The 13177-nt window shown below is 45.9% G+C and overlaps 1 protein-coding gene and 1 long non-coding RNA gene across 2 annotated transcripts; both read left to right on the top strand.

The window, feature by feature from the left end:
* Window positions 1–6: 6 nt before the first annotated feature.
* LOC101752998 (NF-X1-type zinc finger protein NFXL1) lies at window positions 7–3762 on the top strand. Its single transcript, XM_004966806.3, has one exon. It carries the CDS (start codon window positions 273–275, stop codon window positions 3162–3164), a length of 2892 nt encoding a protein of 963 aa, XP_004966863.2. The 5' UTR covers window positions 7–272; the 3' UTR covers window positions 3165–3762.
* A 5067-nt stretch (window positions 3763–8829) lies between these two features.
* Window positions 8830–10817, top strand: LOC111256978. The gene is made up of 2 exons (XR_002677315.1): window positions 8830–9741; window positions 9818–10817. It is a non-coding gene; the product is annotated as an uncharacterized LOC111256978 (long non-coding RNA).
* Window positions 10818–13177: the final 2360 nt, after the last annotated feature.

The following is a 13177-nucleotide window of genomic DNA, read 5'->3' as shown; positions in this document are numbered from 1 at the left end:
ACAATCGCCGCCCCGCGCCGCATCAGGAGCAGAACGACAGCGCGGGCCACCATCGCCGCCCCGCCCCGCATCAGGAGCAGAACGGCAACGCGGGGCGACATCGCCGCGGCCCGCCGCCGGAGAGGTCGGCTCCCGCGGCGCCTGCCCCTGCCCGTGCGCGCGCGCCTCCGCCTCCGCCTCCGGCTGCGGCGGCAGCGAATGGGCGCGATGGGTCGGTGCCGCAGCTGGTGCAGGAGATCCAGGACAAGCTCGCCCGCGGCGCGGTGGAGTGCATGATCTGCTACGACATGGTGCGGCGGTCGGCGCCCATCTGGTCCTGCGACAGCTGCTTCTCCATCTTCCACCTCCCCTGCATCCGCAAGTGGGTGCGCTCCCCGGCCTCCGCCGCCGACGCCTCCCCTGCAGCGGACCCCGCCTCACCGTCCTGGCGCTGCCCGGGATGCCAGTCCGTGTATGACACCCCGGCCCGTGACCTGGCCTACACCTGCTTCTGCAGGCGCCGGCGAGAGCCCCCCAATGACCACTTCCTCACTCCCCACTCCTGCGGCGAGCCCTGCTCCAAGCCTCTCGAGAGGGCGGAGCCGCCGGGCGCCAAGGGGGAGGATGCTGATGCCACCAGGTGCCCGCACGTCTGTGTCCTGCAGTGCCACCCGGGACCGTGCCCGCCCTGCAAGGCATTTGCGCCGGACAGGCCCTGCCCCTGTGGGAAGCAGATCATCGTGCGGCGGTGCGCGGACCGCAGCACGCCCGTGACCTGTGGCCGCCCGTGCGAGCGGATGCTGCCCTGCAGAAGGCATCGTTGCGAGAAGGTCTGCCACACTGGGCCTTGTGGGGATTGCGCTGTTGTTATCTCTGCACGGTGCTTCTGCGGGAAGAAGAATGAGGCATTGCTGTGTGGAGACATGGTGGTGAAGGGGAAGCTGTCTGAGGAGGATGGGGTGTTTTCTTGCAGTGAACCATGTGGCCGCATGCTCGCTTGTGGGAATCATGTCTGCAAGGATATGTGCCATCCAGGGCCTTGTGGTGAGTGCGAGCTCATGCCAGGGAAGGTCACTACATGCCATTGCGGCAAGACAAGGCTGCAGGAGAGTAGGGCAAGTTGCTTGGACCCAATCCCAACCTGTGACAAGATCTGCGATAAGAATTTGCCATGTGGAGTGCATAGGTGCAAGGTCAATTGCCACGAGGGAGAGTGCCCACCTTGCTTGGTTCGTGTTGAGCAGAAGTGCCGTTGTGGCTCATCAGGTCGGATGGTGGAGTGTTACCAGGTCAAGAAGGAAGAGTTCCGCTGCAACAAGCCTTGTGGCCGCAAGAAGAACTGCGGGAGGCATCGGTGCAGTGAGTGCTGTTGCCCACTATCAAGGAAGTTTGCTCAGCTTGAAGGTGGTGACTGGGATCCCCATCTCTGCCAGATATCATGTGGCAAGAAGCTCCGTTGTGGGCAGCATGCATGCCAGCTACTCTGCCACAGTGGTCATTGTCCGCCCTGTTTGGAGACTATATTTACTGATCTCACTTGTGCCTGTGGCAGAACTTCTATCCCGCCACCTCTGCCTTGTGGCACGCCTACTCCATCATGCCCACATCAGTGTTCAGTCCCCCAGCCTTGTGGCCATCCAGCCTCACATTCATGCCATTTTGGGGACTGTCCGCCTTGCGTCGTGCCAGTAATGAGAGAATGCATTGGGGGACATGTCATGTTGAGGAACATCCCTTGCGGATCGAAGGACATCAGGTGCAACCAACCATGTGGGAAGAATCGCCAATGTGGAATCCATGCTTGCAACAGGGCTTGCCATCCTGCCCCTTGTGATCAGCCACCTGCAAATGGGGATGCTAGCTCCAGCTCTGGTGGCAAAGCTTCTTGTGGACAGGTATGTGGTGCCGCAAGGAGAGAATGTAAGCATACATGCACTGCCCCATGCCACCCCTCATCACAATGCCCAGATTTGAGATGTGAATTTCCTGTGACTATTACCTGTTCTTGTGGCCGTATCACTGCAACTGTTCCCTGTGGTGCTGGGGGAGCCTCCAGTAGTGATAATATGTTTGAAGTATCCATCATACAGAAGTTGCCAATGCCTCTCCAGCCCGTGGAATCAAATGGGAGGAGGGTGCCGCTTGGGCAGAGGAAGCTTTCTTGTGACGATGAGTGTGCAAAGATGGAGAAGAAGAGGGTCCTTGCTGAAGCATTTGACATCACCCCGCCCAATTTGGATGCACTGCATTTCGGTGAGAACTCAAGTGCATCTGATTTGGTTTCTGACCTGTTCCGACGGGATCCAAAGTGGGTGGTGGCAATAGAAGAGAGGTGCAAGTTCCTTGTACTTGGAAAGGTGAGGGGCAGTTCTTCAGGCAATCTCAAACTGCATGTCTTTTGCCCCATGTTGAAGGACAAGAGAGATGCTATCAGGCTCATTGCAGACCGGTGGAAGCTCTCTGTTCAGTCAGCTGGTTGGGAGCCTAAGCGTTTTATTACCATCCATGTCACACCCAAGTCGAAACCGCCTGCTCGCATCCTGGGCTCCAAGGCAGGTGCCCCCGTCACAGCTGCTCATCCTTACTTTGATCCTCTGGTTGACATGGATCCAAGGCTGGTCGTTGCAATGCTGGACCTGCCACGGGATGCTGATGTCAACGCTCTAGTCCTAAGGTTTGGTGGGGAATGTGAATTAGTCTGGCTGAATGACAAGAATGCCATAGCTGTCTTCAATGATCCAGCTAGAGCAGCGACAGCTCTGAGGCGGTTGGATTATGGGTCTGCTTACCAGGGTGCTGCAATGTTTATGCCAAGCAGCGCGCAGGCATCTTCTTCAGGCAACGTGTGGGTTGGAGGACAGAAGGATGGAGGGCTCGCTGCTAGGAGCAATCCGTGGAAGAAGCCTGGTGCTGCTGAGCCTGACCTGTCCTCAGGAGACTGGACTGGTGTGGCTGGCCATGCTCCAGCGCCAGGATGGAGAGGCGCCAACACCGCCGCTCAAGTCATGGGAACCCAGAACCGATGGAATGTTCTGGAATCTGATGCTGCCACAAGCTCTGGTCCAGGTGAGGATCGGAAGACTGCTCCTCGCACCGACGTACAGAATTCTGGGAATGCTGGGCCGTCAGTGAGCAAGCTGCAGCCAGATGTTGAGGTGGACGACTGGGAAGAAGCTTGCGAATGAAGAGGCATTGGGGAGAAGCTTGCAAATGGAAGGATTGCGGAAATGAGGAGGCATTTGGAAGTTTGGCCCAGATGTTTTTTGTTCTTCTGGGATCTGGTTTCTGTTAAATCTGCTTCGCTAGTACTAGTAGTACTCTATGTTCTATCACATTTTAAGTAGTTGTCGACTGCCTGGTGACAGTTTCAGTTGAAAGTGCTGATTTTGCTAGGCAGGTGCGTCTCTGTTAAGGCTGCTGCTTTTATTTTTGCAGTCCTTCTGTCGAATTGGAAGAAATGCTGCGTCATAATAAGTTTCTTATTGTTCCTCCATTTCTAGGGCCTAAATGGGTACCTTTGTGTTACCCGCCCTGTCAATGGGTTAGGTTCATGTGCGCTCTGGAGCTGTGACAAAATCAGAGAAATGATGTGATCGCTCTGCGTCTGTTAAGAGTGTTTTTGTCGTGCTGAGCTCTGAATCTGGAAGTTGCCTGGGAGACGAGCTACAGTACATCTCTTTTTTAGTAGGATCGCGATATTACTGGTTCAGGTTGATTGATCCAGGGTCCGTTGTTCGCCAATGAAATATCTTGAGAATCGACGGCTCTCCTTTGTTTATCATATATGAATGTGTACATTATATACACAATGTATTCATGCGCCTCTCCTTGGGCAGTGTTCTGTGACCCTGTTTGTGATGCATAACGCAGCCCTGTTGAGCAGCCATCAGCCCATAAACTTGATGTCGGCAAACGGGCCGTACCCTGTACGTGCACGCTATGATCGCCACAAATTGGTCGGTCCGTCAACTAGTGCTGATCATGGAACTGGGCAGCAGCTTAGCCGAACCATGCTTCTTGGAACGGCACATGCCGGCCATTTGGAGTTTCCCGCTTGCAGCTCGTGGCGAGACACGCTGACGCGCACATACGGTCACAAGTGCCAACTCCGTAAACAGTGTTGACTTATACCCCGTGAAACAGGGTGTTGGGGTCGTTGTCAAGTGAAGTATTTGTTCATCAATTACCATGCACCTGGATCGGTTTCGCTCGGGGCTCGGCTGAAGTTGATACCAATCGAGGGCGGCAGCGTTCCGTGGCTCTGACCTTCGTGACGACGAGCAGATAATGGCGATGGCGCCACGGGCACCTTTTGTTGCTTTGGAGCATCTGGGCCGGAGGGAGCCCAGCCCATCGATAAAATGGCAAAACCGGGACGTTCATCCGAGCACGACCTCACGATTTTCTTCCCCAAGCACCGTACATGCATTTCAGTTTCCAACTCGCGCGGGTGTTCATCCGAGAGCGCGATCTCATTTTCCTTTCCGCAACCCTTGTACGCCAAACATATCTTAAGGTTGGTCAGTAGAGACTGTATCTCGCTGTTTAATTGTCTACCCCTAAAAAAATAAATTGTCTGATTACGAATTATGGCCTTGTTTGACGGAGATATAGGGAGCTGATCGATGTTTGTAGCTTGTGAAAAGAATTTAAATTATTTATAATTTAGAATAAAATATAAATATTGAGATGACTTTAAGTTAGCCTATAAATTATAATATAGGTTCAATCTGAATCTCAAAGTGGGAGGTGGATCTTTGTGGGACTGTGGGAGTACCAAGAGAAACCGGATCAAACAGAGTTCAATTCAAATGAAGGAAAAATACAATAGAGTTGGACAGCTGCACAAAGTTTACGCAAAAGTGTATGCCCATCGATCAATCATCATGCCAGTGAAAACAGTTCCATCTCGGAAGAATTTACTTACACTAGTAGCGTCCACTGTCACGAATGAAGACACAATTATGCAACTGGACAACTCGGAAACATAATCAGAGACAAAAAGCTCCTAGATTCACACGCCGAATCTTTAAACCGCTCCTGTCACCCGATTCCACTAACCACGCGCGACCACGGCGAAAATCGAAAATCCCTACTACTAGATTGATTAGGTCACCGTCAAGCCGGAGACCGGAGTAGCAGTGGGCTAGCTAGTGCCAACCTACACCTTCTCCACCTCCCTGAAGCCCCCGCGCGGCCGCCTCCTGCCGCCGACGCCGACGGTAGCGCAGGCCACGGGCGCGGTGGTGCCGCTGCACATCGTGACGGCGCGCCGCCCTCTGCCGCCGGCCACGGGCGCGGTGCCGCTGCACATCGCGACGGCGTGCCGTCCCAGAAGACGCACACCGCGGCGGCGGCCCTTCTTGGGCTCCGGCGGTGCCGCCGCCGGCGGGCTGACTCGCTTGGCGCTCGTCGCCTTCTTTGTGCTGCTGCTTACGCGCTGGTGGTGCAGCTGCAGGTGGTTGTCGTGGTGGTGGCGGTGAGCGCGCGCGTTCGGCGGCGCCGCGGCGGTGTCGTCGCCCCCCGCGGCGGCGCTCTGGTGGTTGTGGTTGTGCTTGAGGACGAGCCGCTCCAGCTCCCGCCGGATGCACTCCACCTCGTACGCGTCGAGCAGCGTCGTCGGCTTCTTCTTCGCCGCGGCCTCCGCCGCAGAAGGTGGCCGGGGTGGTGCAGCTGAGGCCGGCTGCTTCTTCATCTTGGCGGCGTGGTCCATGACGGAGAGGGCGAGGTGGGAACCGGAGGGTGGACACGCGAGAAGGTGCCTCTGGGTTGCGGGTGCGTATTGCCTCCACGTATAAAAAGGAGGACGAGCTAGGGAGCATCCTGACAGGGTGGGCCCGCGTAATCTTTGGATTGCCTTCTGCTGGACTGCTACTCCGTAGAGCCTAGTGGCTGGCAGTGGAGTAGTTCGTAAATCTGGCAGAACAGCTCGATCAGTCCGGCGAATAAAGCTGCGCAGCAGGCCAATATTAACGAACTACCGCGATGAATTTGGTGTATGACGTGTTACAGGATTAGAGGATCATATTGGCCGTCTGATCACGCCGTCCCCGGCTGTTTGGCCGTTGCTTGTCGATAATGAGTGTCCTTAACAAAAATTTCGAGCTTTGGTTCCTTATTTGATACTCCCACTCCGTTAGTTAACTTGGGTGAACAGTAACCTGATACTTCCACCCTATTTTACTAAACAAAACCACATCCAAATCACCTCTAAAATTCATGAAATTTTTTTAGTGATATAAAAGTATTGTTACTTAATTTTTGGAAAGTATTGTTATGCTCTAAAAATTCACACAATCTTTAAAAGTAACGTATTTTGGTGAATTTTAGTTTTAAGATTTTAAATGATATATATATATATATATATATATATATATATATATATATATGTTTTTGTGTAAAATGAGTTCATCTCTATCTTTTATATCACTACAGAAGGTTTCATGATTTTAGAGATGATTTGGATGTCGTTTTGTTTAGTAAAATAGGGTGGAAGTATCCACAGGTTACTGTTCACCCGAGTTAACTGAAGGAACGAACGAGAGTGTCAAATGAGGAACCAAAATTCAAGTCAGTATCAAATAAGGAAGGAAAAAATTTTGAAGGTCAAGAAAGGAACCACTCATTATATGAGTATGAAATAGGGTATTCTCTCTACATTTTCAACTGAAGGAGGAAGCATAATCTTCTCTCTTGCACCAACCTTTTTTTCTCAAAATAATGTAAATGTAGAGCTCATTTATACACGCATAATTACCTCTATGGATATACCTACACTATTTCTCTATAAGCACCTTGAGAGGTTGGATAGGTAAATATCACCCTTCACATAAAATAAATAAAGAAATATCATAATTGAAAAAGTCGCATCGCTATTGATGGATGCGTCATCTACCATCGAAAGGATAATACAAGCACCTATATTATTTAATATTCTCTCCTTTTCAAATTGTAAGTCGTTTTGGCTTTTCTAAGTTCATAAATATTATTATGTATATAGACATACACTATATCTAGGTGTATAGCAAAAGCTATGCACATAGAAAAGTCAAAATGACATGCAATTTGAAACGAAGGGAGTATATAGATTAGCCAGTCAAAACCATGCAAATTTAACCAGGCACGCATGCATTGATGCATGGCATAGCTGCCTGTACCCATGGTACATATTGTGTCACGCAAATCTGTCCATTCCAAGAGTTTGGGTATTATTCTCTTGATGAAAATGTCAATGAACACCTCTTTTACAGAGTATCAGAAATAGCTAAAGTATCCACAAATTAATTCATATACACGGCATAAACTAATTTGAAAATAATCATGTGACGACGGCAATGACGTTAGACGAAAGTAATTAGGAGATAACTCTCATTTTCTTGTCTTTTTGGAGAAGAGAATGTCGTCTTACGACCATATATATATTTTGATAAAGATCATTGAGAAAGAATTATATATATATTTTTGTCAATTATATTAAAAAAAAGGAGATTCAAGATGGGGAAAGCTGTGAAGAGAATTATATATAAGCACAGACTCAACCCATTGGTGTAGAATTTGTCACAGTAAAGAACAAATAAAAGAGGTCATCAATTTCATAATTTGCACTAAGCTAGTGGCATTAGTTACAGCGAAAATAACGCGCAGAGAGCCAGAGGGAGCATCACGGCGGCACGACACCGAGAAGAACAGAGCAAAGCACGGCAGGCGCCCATAGAAAGAAACGGCGTAGTGCGAGCCCGTTGTTTCTGCAGCTGAGAAACCGTGGGTGGATTGTCCGGGCATCTGCAGGGTTGGCTGCATATAACGTGCACGACGAAGGTGCATATGGTCGGACCGTCAGAGTGTCGCATGCCAAGTCGCAAAAGGTGGTCAAATTGAGAGATCCCGATGCGAAAATTATGGCATCAAAATATGCCGAAAATCTTAAATAAGGAGATACATACCTTTTTCACTTTTAGAAACAACACACGGTCTTTTTCTTTGTTGTACGTGCTCTCGCGCCCGTCCTAAACTATAAGTATTTCTAGTCTTGTTAAATCACTTTCAATTTTTTTTCGAATTACAAAGTAAAGATGCATATGCTCATATACACGGACACATACTCGCTCATACGAACGCATGTACGCAACCCTACCCCTATGAGCACCTCCGAAAGACTAAATCGATAAATCCTTGAGATTGACGAAATCGTCACTGTCACTTCGCTGTCAACGAGCACGTCGCCTACCACTGAAAGAACAACTCAAGTAAATCTTAGAATAAATCCAGAAAAATATGAACACCCGGGCTGAGTCGAGGACTCGAACCCGGGTGGGCAGGTTCCACCACAAGAAATCTTATCAGCAATTGACTAAATATTTGTAACCCTCTGGTGATACGGTGTAAATAGCCTGTTAATGGTTATTGTTTTCTTTGGTGATTGTTTTCTTTATTGAAGGTTTTCACATGAAAATTGGAAATCATGTTCTTGTTTTGTAGAATCTACTTCATGTCAATCCACTTTTCAATAATAAAAAGTTCTCTCTAACATTCTTAAGGGAGTCTCCCAACAGATTTTAAATATGTTGCATATGTTGTTCTCTGATATTGTAGATGTTATTCTCGCATGTTGCAGATGTTTGAAACATAAAGTACTATGCAACACGTGAGAACAATATGTTGAAACATAGTAAATAGCATATGTAACATCTGGAGAACCTGCCACATTTCCTCCCCTAAAATCATGAAATATTTTTCGAATATCTGTCGACAAATAAATAGCAAAACTCCATTCTTAATTCATGTTCCTTCTATCATTCGCGTTAGAGTTTGTCATGTAGGCAGGTCAGCAAAGTGATTTTTTTAGGGCAACACACAGACGTTTTATTAAGTAACGGCAACAGAAAAGTCTTTAGCTAATACAATAGTGAGGAAAAGCAGCACAGAACGATGAAAAAACAATTTGTTTCCTGTGCCGAGGCCCTCTTTGCACAATAGTAAGCTGCACAATTTGCTTCTCGGCTCACAAAGACAAAAGACTGAAATACAAGCCCCTGCACAACAGAAAGGTCAGCATAGTGATTTAGTGACAGCATTAAACAACATACAAAGGATTCTACCTCTGTTGGCCCATAAGGACATAGGGCCCATATTAGCCTGAATAGCGAGATGAAAGCCCAAACTTAACTATGTGAATTATGCAAAATAACGGTTGCCACAAAACTACATCCAAACTTTCATGAGATTCATGTAATCTAAACCGGTGCTAAACTTTTCTTTTTGCGAAAGGGAAATGTATTAAACATAAAGCACAGTACATCCCTGGGTCCACCTCTGAACTCCCGGCCGCCAGCAAAGATCGTCGGAACCAGGCAAGGTCCATCTTCTTCCTCCATGAGCAACTTCAAAGCTTTGAACTGCCGCAGTAGCCAGCGCCTGGATCCACCACCAGCACGCATCGTGGACGATGAACGAGAATCGCCCATCGCAACATGAAGAGAAGAAGAAGATAAGGAGTCCGCCGCCGCCAGCACCAACACCGGCGACCGGACAACAGGTCCATCGCTGCTAGCAAAGCCAACAACGCAGACAAAGAGCGCACCTCCAGGGGCACCGAAAGATTCCACCTTTTCACAAAAAAAGATGGAAACATAACCTCACTCCGCTGCCGCCAGCGAAGACAGGGAAGCCGCCGGAGATGTCGAAGAAGCCCACGCCGAAGCTCAGCCCGAAGCCGTCCTCGTCACCTCCGCGTCATCGCTCGCTGAAGACCAAGCATCGCAGGTAGAAGAACCCACACAGCATCAACCGCCTGGGTAAACCTAACCCTAACCTATCTAATACAAGCCTAGAAAAGCAGGGTATGTACACCGCCGCCCAATCCGCAGGTCCCCACATCCTCCGACACCGACGAGGCCGCCGAAGGCGGGGAGGACCCGGCGGATTCAGCGCCGGAACAAAGATCGCCCTCGGCTCACCCTTTTTTACTGTAGAGAGGGGAAAGCAGAGGAAACCAGAAGGTAAACCGGTGCTAAATTTCTTTCATCATAACATAAGTTTGTATACATCACTTGAGATTCTACACACTACAAATTCTTAAGTTCCAAATGGGTCCATTTAGGTTTGTCCCAAGTCAAATGTTTTTAACTGTGACCATCAGTACCTTAAATTTATATAGATAAACAACCCAATATGTATGTATTATGAAAATATTATTCATAATGAATCTAGTCATATCAATCTCATGTTGTCAATCTATATAAATTTTAGATAATGGTGACTTAGGGCAAACCTGGATGAACTTATATTTTTGCTAGGATAAAGTATACAAAATTTTGCAAATTAAGTTTAATAATATTTGTATTTTTTAAATATGCATGTTCTGTTGGAGAAAAAAAAATATGCATGTTCAACATATCAAGGTGGTCTTTTGTCCAGAAAAATACAATAGATCAGAACAGCTAAAGCTTTTAAAGAAATTTCTTATTTTTATTTTGATCAAGGAAATTGGCCTCTAGTTAAGATTCACATGGAATGACTCGTTCCACAGTATTCCATTGATTTCTAACATGAAGTTCTACCTCTTGGGATATTCCTTTAAATTAGTGCATATTTTTTCATCTAAATGTACATTCCCTTAACTTGTGCTACTATATGGCTAGCAATTTTACGAGACATAATTATTAGAAGTTTGTGGATAAATTTAGGGCCCATGATTAATCAGAATTACTTATATTTGATCTCTCCCTTTGTTTATTTTCTAACACAATAATGTACATATAAATACTATGTGATCTTTTTCTAGTTGTGATAGACTTCAATTACCAATTATTATATATATGCTTTTCCATTCCCTTTCATAGTTTTCCCTTTCATCATACTCAGGTTTTTCTGCTATTTGGCATGTATTTAGTTGTAAATGTGTTATTGAAAAATATTGAAGTTCTTATTATATGTTGACTTTGTTTTTCATATATTAATAATGGTGTAAGTGAACCTATAAGCACATATAAAGAGCACATTAGGTTATTTTCTATAATGACAAATGTAGGTAATTTACAGGTACATTTAGGGGGTTCCTTGAGAGTTACTTTTGATTATTTTCAAAATGACAAAAATGATAATTAATATGCAATTTTTGGGGTTCCTTTCTGTCTTTTACATTTTTTTTACTGTAGGGGAAGCGCCTACCTATTTTTTATAATTTTTTATTCCAAACCCGTTTAATTCGCTCCCCTGGAGAGTCAAACCTGAGCCTGCTAGGTGCTACTCAAGTGCTTTTACATTATGGCAGAGATTAGCAATGATAAAGTAAATTAGATCCAGTAACTATTGTATAACTATATATTGTTGCCAACAATGATTGAGTCTACAAAATCGATATAACTATATATTGTTGCCAACAAAGATTGACTCTACAAAATCGATGGTCGGATGCTTTGTTTTTGTAAGGGAATTTCTAGTGTGTCTCTTTTTTTTTTAGCGTGTTTTATCTTGATTAAGGTGCAGGCTCCAAAGAGCCTCACATAAGTAAGATGGTCATTTGAACTTTTAGTGTTTTCACTTCTCTTCTTTTCTTCACTTGAATATTCAAACATTATGTTCTGTCCACTCGATATTTTTTCCTTACTTTTGTGAGCCAAATAGGCCACAGGAGCCAACACAACAACAGCTATAATAATCTCCTACAACAGAAACTAACGAATTTTGTGCCCTTTTTTTTCAAAACGGATTATGTGCCCTTTGCATGCGGTATCTCTGCACTGCTGACAGCAAATGCTTGTAGCATGTGTTGGAAATAATAAATGCATTCCTTTCAATCTATACCATTCCCCAACACCGAGCCACAAGTTCCCCAGCACCAATCCTCCTTATATATGCTCCATTGATGATATGAGAACCTGCTATCTATTCTTACAAAAGAAAGGGCATGTACTGATGTGCATCCTCTGCACCATGAGATCTCTATATCTTACAAAGAAAAATAAATCAGTCGCTTTAGAATCCTGTCATATATATTGTAAGTGCCTCGTAATGTGGCGATTCGTGGACACAGATGGCTTTCAACACCATTCAGTAACTATGCAGGTTGCTTTCGTACTATAACCAACTGAAATCCTTCTCATCATGATGTTTAGAAAATTTAAAACATTGTTTGCGATATAATTAATGCGCAATATGGAGAAAGTTCGCAAGTACTAATATGCATGGCATTTTGCAATCTAGATTTTCACTGTGTGTATTTCCTGGTGAGTGTCATTTGCCGATTTACTTTGCTCCCCAACCCTGCCGAAATCTCATAAAATTTCTTGGTGGCTAAATTTACTAGAATAGTGATTCTAGGAAGTGGGAACTAAGACGACATGCGGTTCTATTTGCCCCTATGAAAAGTCATTCATTTCTACATGCCTTCAATCAAAGCATGCATGGTGGCTCAATGTGTGTGAAAACAGCTTTAGCATCGCCTGCTCAAGCCATTTTTGTATCAGCGATAGCTCGTCATGGGACTGCCGGAGATGCCCCATAGCTTAATGGGTGGGAGATGTGGATGTATTATCACCACTAGCTAGTTGAGTTCTCTTTGAGTCAAACTGAAATGCTTTCCATTATAATTATGCTCACAAGTCAACTAAGTTCCTCCTTAGGGATTTAACTTTTCTTTATTATGTATACAATTATCAAACTTAGCTATATGCCAATCTCGCCATCACATTTGCCTTTACAAATGCTTTGTTTTTATTTACTAGTATATCTTGATATAAAGTCATAATAAGAGACAGTGAACTATGCTGCTTTTGAAAGCAAGCAACTATGTGAACTTTTTTTTAAAAAACTAAGGGAATTAGAAGAAGCCTTCTAGCGGCTTCAAAAGTCTACAAGAGCAAAATACTAGCATCGAGATAAATAGGTGTTGGTATCAACCCCCGTCACTACCCTTTATCTAAAAAAGCTCCAATAATATTGTTGGTCTAAAATAAATTCAAGACCAAACAGCAAGGATCGCAAGATAGGACAACACTGTCCATCCAAAGTGTCTTTGTATTGTTTCACTTGACCAGTCCTGTATCGAGGACCTGCATGTGCGGACAACTTGAACGAGTTAATACAACTTCACTTCATCCTTTGACTAATGGGATCGATTCCTAAATAGTGTGCATGCCACACCAATCTTGGACAGAGCTTCATGCCCCTCTCTTATGTTTGCAAAGCTTCCTCTCTC

Source organism: Setaria italica, chromosome IV (assembly GCF_000263155.2).
Source record: "Setaria italica strain Yugu1 chromosome IV, Setaria_italica_v2.0, whole genome shotgun sequence".
NCBI classification, from domain to species: Eukaryota; Viridiplantae; Streptophyta; class Magnoliopsida; order Poales; family Poaceae; genus Setaria; species Setaria italica.
This window is presented reverse-complemented; position numbering and strand designations above follow the sequence as displayed.

Coding starts and splice junctions, on each gene's coding strand:
- LOC101752998 (XM_004966806.3), top strand. CDS start 273: ATGATCTGCTACGACATGGTGCGGCGGTCGGCGCCCATCTGGTCCTGC.